Genomic DNA, 12,191 nt, shown 5'->3' on the forward strand with positions numbered 1-12,191 from the left:
TATATATATATATATATATACACATATGTGTGTGTGTATGTGTGTGTGTGTGTGTGTGTGTGTGTGTGTGTGTGTACTTGTCATTTTTCACTAACATATTACTACATTCACAAAAAAATAATTTATTATTAGCCATGCGACTCATACCTGTGAATGTGACGGATGTGTTTGACAGCTCGCATATGTATCTGAACTGTCGATGCTTCCTTGTTCATTGTAAGTCTTTGCATAGTGATACTCCTGCTCGTACATACTTGCGAAGCTTAACGTTTCCAATGGCTGAATTGGAGAGACCTTTGATTCCATTAGCGATGAACTTAAATGTTCTGCGCCGCTTCCACCAATACCATTGCCGCTATTAAATCTAAGGGACCTCATTTCTTGACACACTGGGTTACGAAAGTCACTTGTAGCAAGGGGCATTATGTTTTCCGCATCCGTGAAGTCTTTGTATTCCTAAAAATACAAAATAGATGAAAAGTCTCGATTACATGAGAACAAAGAAAGTTGAAAGCAATATGCTTTTGCCTACATTCTACGTAGCTTTATAAATACTGACTTTTTCGTCTAATCGAAGTTTTCTCTTAAAAAGTAATTTATACCTCTGTGGATTTCTGTAAATTTCTTCGAATCATTTAAAGTCCGTTTTGTAAATGTTTTTTAAACATGAATTTCTAAAATATACATACATTCTAGAAATATATCTGAAAAATATAAATATACGAACTGTTTTCTTATATATCTTGGATTTTATTATAAAAATTAACATCTAATTTAAAATTACTTCTCTTCTTTAAATTATAGATACTTGTTACACACACACACACACACACACACACACGCGCGCGCGCGCACACATATATATCAGAGACTTAACTATTAATAAAAAAAAGTTATATCATAATAATCTTTCTTTAAACGATTTTAGTTACTAATAACCATTATAAATAATTACAGCTGTTTTTGATTGCGAATAACCATTACTGATGTCGGAAATTTTATTTTTGGTTACGAATATTATAGATGAATTATATAGAATTTTTGTATAGATGAATTTTTATATAGAAGAATATTATACATAGATGAATTTATATATAGAAGATTTATATATAGAAGAATTTTATATTGATTACGAATAATCATTATCAATAACCAAAATTTTATTTTGGCTATCCAAGATCTCTAAATTACACTAAACTACAAACTTTGTTGATGGTTACTAGCAAGCAATATCGATAACGAACATCTTTTCTGGTTACTATTGGTCCTCGTCAATTTTATTATTATTACGTATGTATAAAATTAATAAAAGATAAATATATATTATTATTATAATAATAAATTATTTAATAAATATATTATTATTTATAAAAAAAGAATAAAATAAAAGATAATATGTTTTAAAATATTTTAATATATTTGTATCTTTTGTACGTTTCTCTGTATTTTTTATTTCTTTTGCAGGAATCAGTACTTTATCAGTACCGGTTTCTGTAAAAAATTTACTGATACGCAGTATGTGATAATTAACTAGAAAAAAAAGAATATTGATAAAATATGTAGAGAAACAAATTCATACATTAAAAAAATTTATACAAATGTTAATTTATCACCAATTGGCCCGGTCAATTTCCCATGCTCTATGTAGGTAATAGGAAGGAAAAGAAGCAAGTAGCACGAGACTCGGCGATGCGGCATGATCGCGGTGTCGCGGTTAAACGATTTCAAATACATAATCAAAAATGAACACGAGTATATATTATATATACTGCAAAATAAATGAGAGAAATAATTTTGGAGTTCAATGTGAAAAAAACTTTTTTCGTGTTTTCATTATGGAGATTGCAAATAATATTGATGGTCATAATAACACTGTTAAATCGAGTAAGAAACCGAAGTCATATGCAGAAATTATCAAGTTAGTTACTTTATCACGTATCGCGTGCGCCACATCTAGAGGTTTTACCAAATATTTAATCGGCGTTTAACCAATGGCGTCTGACTAATCATTGGTCCCTAATCGTACCGGCCCCTAATCATATCCTTATGGACAGGAGGCCATCTAAATGTCTGTAACTGAGCACTAAATTTGACTCCATTATCTCAAAAATTACTGCTTAAAATAAAAAAATTCAAATAACTTTTTTCGTTTTTCGAAAACTTCCTTGATATGATATTTTGAATCGCAATTTTTACATCCTGTACATACATACAGTGAGTGCAAAAAGTATTCAGAGAAAATATACAGAGAAAATATTTTTTAAAAAAACTTTATTTTTAAAAAATAAATATTATCCAGCGAGAAATGAGTCGAGAATCGAATTGATGTCGAATCGATATCAAAATGATAATTTCAACGTCGATTCGACGTTTAATTGACGTTAATAATTCATTCATAAAAAATAAAATAGACTGTATGTTTCTTAAAATTATATATACCAAAAAGATGTGCATTAATTATAGAAAATACGTCATCTGAAAAATAAGCGAAAATTAAAAATTCTTATTGTTTGAATGCTTAAAAAGTATTCGTATAATTGAGAAATTTAACTTCTAAAATCAGAAATACATGCGAAGCTCGTTTGTTTATGTTAGAACAGAATATATTCATTGTATAAAATTACTAATTAATGTTTATTTTTTACAAATAAGATTTTTTTATAAAAAATTTTCTTGTACGAATACTTTTTGCTCTAACTGTATATACATACAGAAAAAAATTATAAATCGCAGATTCGCAATTATAGTCTTTCAGAATTAAGAGCCGGTCTATATCAAGAAATGCGCTTATCTCATCGCACTCATTTGCAATGTGGTTTTATAATGAATAAGAAAGCCACAGAATGTTGTGCGTTATCTCTCTCTTTTGCTCTCTCTCCCTTTATCTTTCTCTTCTTATCTCTCCCTTTCTCTCTCTCTGCTCTTGCTTCTACATAAATAAAAAAATAATTTCTATCGGCATTGCCATTATCTACTCGCCTGATTGCCTTCGCATGCACGAAATATGCACCAAATCTGCAATACAGTTGTCTATATCTACTTAAAAAAAATCATTTTGTTGCTATTAAGATTTTCTTGTTGAAGCGCTATTATAAGCGTTGTCACATTCGACTAAATATAAGAGATGGAATCCCAGACGACATACATGTCCGAAAACGAAACATAAGACGTCTTAAAGACGTCTAAAAAATATCTCAAAGACATTTTTTAAATATGTCATAAAGACGTCTAAAGACTTCTTAAAAAACGTTTCGATTTTAGACTTTTCTGTTGTCTGGAATAAGACCGCTCAAGGATACACACTTTCTCTGTCATACTGTATAAGAACTTGTACAAGAACCCGACTTTAAGTGATAAAATGCTGCTTAAACTATTCCTTATAGTTTGAATTACAAGTTTTTCAAATATTAATTTAATATAATTTAATATAATTTAATATAATTTAATATAAACATTTATTTTTACAGAAGATTAATAATTGTATTAAAAAGATAAAAATGCGTACTCTTAGACATGTATCATCATCTACTGATGATGATCATGATATCTTACATGTTTTGTAAGTTTTTCAATTTGTATTTAAATCCTAAATCTGGTGAAAATTGAATCTAGTGCAAAAACTGTTAGGTCTAGATCTATATTGATTACACTTCACGGATCAAATGTCGCGTCGGTCAAAAACTTATTATGAATTATGCATGTAAAAAAATACTTCAGATATTTAAAAAATGATTCAATAAAATATAAACGATACTTATAAATATATAAGCGATACTTTTTTCATATCCTTGCGTATTCTTGAATCACTTGTCGAAGAGTATGCATTTTTTCACGGACTGAATCAAGTTTTCAAGTGCGTACTTTAAGATCATCATTATTTTTTTATTTTTAATATAATCTTTATATAAAATTTATTTTTGGTATAAAAATTATTACAGAGATATAAAATAAATATATCATTAAATGCAAAGCAGAGATGTGTATGCACACAATATAAAAAAAAACAAAGCAATAATTTCACGATAGACATCCGACATGTAATAAGAAATAATGTTGTGGCTGACATGTAGTCAGGAGAAACTTCAGTCGCTTATGGATTATGCTGCACTAGCAGAATCATAGAAGGATGGCAAAGAACTCATGCAATAAATATCTATCTCGCGAGTTCTGACTAAATTGAAAAAAAAAATAAAAGTTCTGAGGATGAGAGTGGTCACTGTACTATGACGTGGCTGCAGAAACCGCATCTGTTCTTAACCCTTTTTGACAGATTACCTTCGAATCGTTCATAATTTGACTTATGATCGCAGCACATATTTTTGCATAACGCATAACGTATAATGCATAAGAGAATCAATCAGTTAAGGTTTCTTTTTTTCATGAAATAAAAGAAAAAGAAGGATTCTGATTAGTTAATTCTCTTATGCACTATGTGTTATGCAACAGTCTGTTTGATATATTTACATAGAGCAAAAGCGATAAGCTTATGGCACAGCGTTATGTCTGAATGTTTATGAAGACAGATTGCTGCATTTGCGATAGTTGTTGCGGGCTCTGTCAATAACCCAAAATAATTCGCAATGTTTCAGCATTATTAGGCAAGTTTACCGTACTATCCGGCAGATTGAAGTCTATTTGGATATATTGTAATACCTATTTCAAAGAATATTGTCTCGTTTGTGTTGACTATTTCACACGATGATCCGAGACACTCCCTATGACAAACTAACCCTGATGGAAATTTTTTCCTGAATTGTAATGAATAATGAAATATTACTGAAATTGAAATGAACAATGATAAAATATTATTAAAATTGTAATGAATTATAATGAAATATTACTGAATTTCGTATTGAAATCTATATCAATTGATCATGCACTTTCAGCAATATTTCATTAAGATTTCATTACATTTCATTTAAATTTCATTAAGATTTCATTATAGTTCCATTAAGATTTAAGATTTTGTTTATACAAAAATACAATGCGTGTACACTCGTGAACAATGAGGCTGTAATATTTTTTTTACGAATGTTTTACGAAATGCGCAAAAATTTTTAGAGTGCGTTTTACTATATATCGATACTTGTAATGAGCGATTATGACAGCTGTCATATGGAAAATATGAAATCGAAATGTACAAGAAATCAAGAAATGTGCGACGTGACATTTAATAATAATAAGTAAAATGTCTTTGTGAGCCACCGCTGATTGAAGAGCGTAGAAAAATAATATAATTAAACTTCTCTCAGTTTGAAAGTTTGAATAATGATGAAATTTATTCTTTGAAATATTTCGATCCTGGATCCTTCTCAGTGTAAACAAATTAACACAATTACAGAGAATTTCTGACATTAGTCACAAAGTTATCCTAAATAACGCAAATCTATGAATTGATGATATTCTTGAAATATAATTAAAATATAATTAAAATATAAACCTAGAAGAAAGAAAAAGCAGAATTGAATTCACATCAACAAATCTGAAATATCAAACTGTAATCTCTTCTTCGAACTACAGATTGTCATCTCTTCTTATAGAAATTGTAATAAATCAAACTAATAATAATCATACTGATAAAATCATACTAAAAATAAGTAACTAATAAAATATTTTCCATTTTTATATGGAAAACCAGAAAAATCAGGGGATTCTAAAATTAATTTTCTGTGACAATCTTGGATATACATCGTTGCATATAAGCTAAATCTATAATATACATTTCAGATTACACTTTAAATCGATAATAAAAATTCTTATAGTCAGTGGCTCGCAAATAATCGTAAGATGTAAAAAACGATGTAAGAGTCTTATTTGAGCCGCATACTAACTGGATGATTATCAAATCATACGGTGAAGAGCTAAAAAATGAGCCATAAAATTTATTTATCGGGCTATAAACATGATACTAATAGCGATTGCATTGTCACTAAGACTTACCTTCACAAAAATACAAAGCGGATATTGGAAACTGATACTACGCAACATCATGTTGTATGTTATCATGCCAATAATTTGGAGAAAATCTATTGCATATCTACGACATGTTCTTCGAGACACAAAACTATTAATTCAATTAATCACCATGAGATATCGTAACAAGCAGGCTAGAAAATGATGATATACCGATTTACCCCGCTATCCCGCTTTGCCTTAGTCTCTCCTAATGAAGATATACTATTCTAATTTTTTAAATAAAACTTGTTTTTAATATTATACTAGAAACTTAATTTATTAATATCTTTTAATAATAATAATTGTAATATACTAATATTTTAACAAACATAAATTTCTAACAAATTAATTCCAATTTGCAATTATTAAAACTAAACTTTTCACTAAAATTACTCACCCAGGAGCAGTATGCAGCACCGCCACCAGATGGTCTTGGTGGAATCTGTATTTCTCGTAAATAAAAGAACATCCAGAATAAAATAAAAGATGCATTGTGAGAGTTTTCATCCATATTTTAACGAAATTATTTCTTGAAGGCGACCCTTGATTTCAAAATGAAAATAAAGTCTATTTTGAGAGATTTTTCGTTCAATTTTTTTGATTCAAAATTAAATCAGATGTGTACTATTCCTGGAAATTATATGAAATTAAATAAATATTGAATCAATGTTCCTGAATATCTTGTGCAGTTCAATAGACATTAAATGTCTACAATATCTTTTAATGTATTGAATTTACGTTTTATAATATCGCAATTCAACGTTTCTGAAATGTTGCTTCAACATTTATGTGCTGTATGAATAGCCAGAAAATAAAATATAATTGATTGGATCTAAAGATAACAACTTTAATCACATTGAATTACATGATGACTATCTGCTTTGCTTGAATTTGCCTAATGTTTTAAAAATTCAGTTTTGATTCAATTTTTAAAATAAATGTTTTATAATACTAAATGTCTTTAAAATATTCCAAAGATATCAGAAGCTTCTAATTCGGATATTTAAAATATTTAATATAAAATATTTATATATATATTCATATATATATTTATATTTTTAATATGTTTTTTTCACTAACTGATTATATTCTATATTATCTTACTTGTATTCTTCAATTTTAGTAATAGATATCTTCCCCCAACTTTTAATCTTTTTTAAGAAAAATATATATGATCCAATATGTGAATGTATGTGAATGTGTTTTTGAATGTATGCGAGCGTATGTGTGCATGCATGCATGCATGCGCGCGTATATACGAGGTGTAGCTATTAAATAACGGACTGATCATCATAAATGTTAGATCTCTCTCCGAAATCATGTCGAACTTAAAAATCGAGCAACGCATTAATTTGAAATTCCTCAGTTAAATTGAAAAAAAAAATTCCCCGTGTTCGCCTGATTTGATGCCTTGTGACTTTTATCTATTCCAAAAATAAAAAGTAAGTTTGAAGGGATTTTCAATCCGTAGAAGAGATGAAGAAAAAAACGACTGACCTAATAGCTGATCAGTTTCAACATTAGTCGCGTTCAGCAGACTTAATTATTGCGCGGATCCGTGAGTGCTCGCTACTATTGGATGATCTAGAAGTACATATACAAATAGCAGTGAGCGCTCCGCAATAGTTGAGTCTGCTGAACACGACTATTACGAACAAGGAAGACACATATGCAGAAATGTGTGAATAGAGATGGATGGGAATATATGGGAAGAGGATTATAATTAAATTGTTAGATTTTTAAAATGAAGTACTTTTTTCATCCCGTTATTTTAATAGCCACCTCGTACATTGCGTGTATTTACAAGCTTATACGTGTAGAAAGAAAAGAATTCATGCATGCATGCTTGCATATACAGGGTGTAATTAAAGTAAGATAATAACTTTATTACCCCTACATCAAAATATGGAAAAACATTTCTGTGAATGTATGTTCGCAAATTCGCTGTTACTGAGATATAGTTTAAAATGTTTGTTAGATCAGTTCCCCATTGCCCCCACAATTAAATCCCCCGATTTAAATCCTTTAGTGGAGATATTTAAAGTTCTTAGCTTATGAAGTTTCAATCGCCAATAAAGATATGCTACACCAATATATTTTTGATGCTTATGACAATTGAACAATGCAATTTCCTCAGGATTTCTGAAAGAGTCCATGATCTGACGTGTTCAAACATGTATCAAACATATATCAAACATGTATCAAATAGGAAACTTCGAACATTTATTATAATTAAAAATAAATAATATTAAATAATAATAGATATTGCTTTTTTCCCCTAACAAACATTTTGACCTGTATCTCACAGTAATGTGAGTTTGCGTAAATATGTTGAAATGAACTTTTTTTCATGTTTGATGTAGAATGCTCGACCCTGACATTTATCACCTTATTTTAATTACACACCCTGTAGAGAGATAAATGTAGGTGTAGGTGTCTACTTTTTTTAAATATACTTGACTTTCTGATAAATATTAAAGGAAAATATAATGCTTAATTTTGATACATGGCGTAATTGCTTCATGGATAGAAAGACACAATGCTTTGACCTAAAAGAATTAACTCTTAAGAAGCCTTTACATGGGAACATTAAGCATCGAGTTCAAAAATTCAATCTTTTGTTTGAAAATTAAATCACAAGTGCCTACCATGTCATACTGTCTGACGATGGAGGTCAATTTTGAATATTTGGTTGTAACTCCAAAACCTTTATTTGGCCTGTTGACCATTGAGACTTTTGATTGTGTGAGTGAACCGAAACCTACGTCAAAATTTCAACCAATTTGATCGGGACGCCATTTTCTTAAAAAGTGTTCAGGATCTTTTTTAGTATTATATGTTAAATGTAGTGTATATTAAAACTAATCACTCTTAATTTATTCATTGTACATTAAGAAATCGGAATCAGGAAATTCAAAATCATGTATCAATGAATTTCTGTGACGTTGCTCAACGCTTGATGCTCCGATGTAATGACACTTTTTTAAGTAAAGAAAAAAGAAAAAATGAATTACGGGTGCTTTACTAAAGCTTTTAAGTGAACCGTGTTCTATCAACGAAAGTGTTATGCTTCGTAAAAAGAAATGACAGGAGAGGCAGTGCATACACCCAGTGGACTATATAAGTAGTGTGAACATCGTATAGAAGGCGATAGAACGATATACATGTATCTTGATTTCGAAATATTTCAAGAAGTAAAGAGAAGATGAAACAATTCACATTTTGCTCGAAGAAGTCGGACAAAAAATTTATGTCCGGATGACAGAGAAATGCAGAGTGAGAAGATGCATATATTGCGCATACGTTAAATGTAATTAATTTAAGTTTTAATAACCACATGTTGGTATTATGGACTCATTAACAGCCCATTGGTGTATGTAGTGCCGCCAAAAGGAAAACGTTAGTGATCGTAAATACCTTCGTAGTACAAAAGCAACACTCGAATTCACTAGGTAATTCATCAATTTTCTCGAATTTTCTGCTGTCTTTTTTCTCTTCATCCTACAAAAGGTCACACACACATATATATATTTCCTGATTTAATTTTCATAAATAAATACACAGCTTTCGCTTCAGAAACGATCGAAATGTTTTATAGTCTCTTCTCTTCTTTTAATGTATATCTCTATCTTCTTTTTCTCTTTCATGATTCTTTCAATTAAAGTCTAGTGCTGATGATACAATTCGATCGATTCAAAAACGAGTAAAAATATCAATAATTTAATATCGTTATAAAAACGCAATAACGTGATTGCACGAAGTTAGAAGATCAGAATTATCACGAGAATGAGATTCACGATCATAATTGAATATACTTCTCATATGTATTTTTAATACTGAATAATTTATTTGAATATGTACCTACCACTTTGTTAATTCTTTTGAACGTATTTCAGAGAAATGTGTACTACCTCTCTTGAATACTTCGACCAAAGAAATAAAATACAATTATAAACAATTACAAATAAAATGTATATAAAATAAACAAATATCAGTTTTCAAATGTTATTGGGTCGTCCGAAAAGTTCGTGCTGATTAAAATTTAAATTTTAGTACACATTTATTAAATTAAAATTTTCTGCGTTTCAATTTTCCTTCAACATCGGCACGAACTTTCCGGACGACCCAATATTAAACTTTCTTTTCGACGATTATTTGTATCTAGACAGCATTATTTCCAAATTGCAAAAAATTAATAGAAAAACTTCAATATTAAGATCACGCACGTCGAAAAAGAAAGTTTTTATAATTTTTCTTTAAACTATTTGAAAGCTTGAAAATTTCTCTTTAAAATGCGTTCTTATAAATTGAACTACGATCTTTTTTTATCAAGTTTTTAATTTAATGTTATCAACATTTTCATAGCTTTTATCAATATTTCTAATGTGTCGCTGGTATTAGCATTACTGGATGACACCTAAGGGCCTCAGCACAAATATATCTGTAACTTAGTCGTGAAACGTGAGATGTAGTCGTAGATCAACGTACAATGTATTAGTCAATCTATAACTATGATACAGTTACGTCATTTTGTGCTTAGACTTTAATTTGGAGCGTAATAAATTGAACACCGCTCGCAATTGGACTTTTTTATTAGACATGTTCAGACTTAGGACCGATATAAAGACTCCATGTTGATTTACGCAAGATGCTCACTGATCCAGCAACCTTATACTATGATTGTTCAGCTGATGTCATTTTGTGTGTAATGACTCTTAAAACTGATTAGATATAGAGTTTGGTTACAGAATATATATAATTGAACACAGAGCATTGAGCGATCGAATATCACATGATTGAATCCCGAACACATTAAGTATGTCAAATCGAATAACGATTAATTATTAGTAGTCAGGTGAAATACGCCTGCATTATTCTATCCAAGATATAGCATACGTAGTATAACACGATCGGGCCTTATACCTGTGTGCGACTCGATTTGATAAATTTTGTCTTAACGTTTTAGATATACATTTTCACGACTTTTAATTATAGAAATATATATAAAAACATCGATTTTTTTTCATATCCGTCACACTAGAAAATCTCCTTAAGAGAGCTACGAGTAGCATCAACGGTATTACGGCTACGTAATATGACATATAAAAATGTAAAAATGACATATTATATAAATATTGTTGTGCCCACCTTCAAACATTTCATTGCTCTTAGCAACAGTGAATGTGAACTGTCTTTTGACACAAGATATAAGATCCGGTTCGCGGATCTTTTTTAATTAACTATCTTGTATTCTTTATTTTTTCTTAGACTTATTCTTAGAATCACCATTATTGCTACTATTATTTTATTTTATTTTAATTTAATAAATTAAAGTAAAACAAAAAATGAAAAGAACCGAAAAGAACAAAATATAATTTTAATATTTTAAATTATATCTAAAATTTTTAAAATTTAATATAGATTTTTTATTTCCAATTTTTAGCAATTTATCTTGAAAAACATAACTCTCCTTTTATTTCTTTTTCCTCCCCTCTCTCCTTCTCATTCTTGCTCTCTTCACTCGTGATACCACAGCTCGCCCTACTAAAAAAAAAAACATGTCACAAAGTTGCATAATGAAACCATATAATTAAAACAAGTAAAGCTCGTAACGAATTGTTCCACCATTAATGATTTTTTTAATTGATTTTTTATTTGATTTCATAAATCATATAATTTGAAGAGTCACGTGTTTTTTTTCTTTTATTTTTATGTCATTAAAATTTTTTTAATTCGATAATTATAAAATTACATGATGATGGATGAAATTATTTCTAATATCATGTGATTTTCCAAATTACATGATTTTAAAAACTTACGTACCAATTTGAAACAATCTATTGTCTTAATTACATGATTTTGTTATGTAACGTGACATGATTTTTTTTCAATAGAGCGCAATGATGAATTATCTTTGCACATATGTCGAACTAAATTTTAAATTGTCTTTTTGATGCTGTACTGTTCAGTTTCTCGAATAATATTTCACTCATGTATTTATGAATGTTAAAATGAATTCTTTTCATTCCCAATATGTTTTATTAACTTACTTTTAGGAATCACATAAAGTACATTTCTATGTCTTTTGATCCAAAAAAAGATTTCAGATTTTTAAGTGTATCGTGAATACTGCTCAATTCAAAATTCTGATTAGAAAATGTAATTTTTCAATCTAATTGAATCTAAAAAAGTTTTTTACTATTAACTTTAAAATCTAAAAAAAAAATAAAAAAAAT

General features: G+C 29.0%; 1 protein-coding gene across 1 annotated transcript in view; it reads right to left on the reverse strand.

The window, feature by feature from the left end:
• The window catches only part of LOC105624213 (potassium voltage-gated channel protein Shab-like), a 54,747-nt gene that overhangs the window by 5,714 nt on the left and 36,842 nt on the right, over nucleotides 1–12,191 (reverse strand). Inside the window, exons 4-5 of the mRNA XM_012205576.1 lie at nucleotides 9,373–9,456; nucleotides 148–456 (exon numbers count right to left, since the gene is read on the reverse strand). Of these exons, the coding sequence (XP_012060966.1) occupies nucleotides 148–456; nucleotides 9,373–9,456 (393 nt within the window). The remainder of the gene's footprint in view (nucleotides 1–147; nucleotides 457–9,372; nucleotides 9,457–12,191) is intronic.

This window comes from Atta cephalotes, assembly GCF_000143395.1.
Source record: "Atta cephalotes unplaced genomic scaffold scaffold00003, whole genome shotgun sequence".
In the NCBI taxonomy this organism is placed as follows: Eukaryota; Metazoa; Arthropoda; class Insecta; order Hymenoptera; family Formicidae; genus Atta; species Atta cephalotes.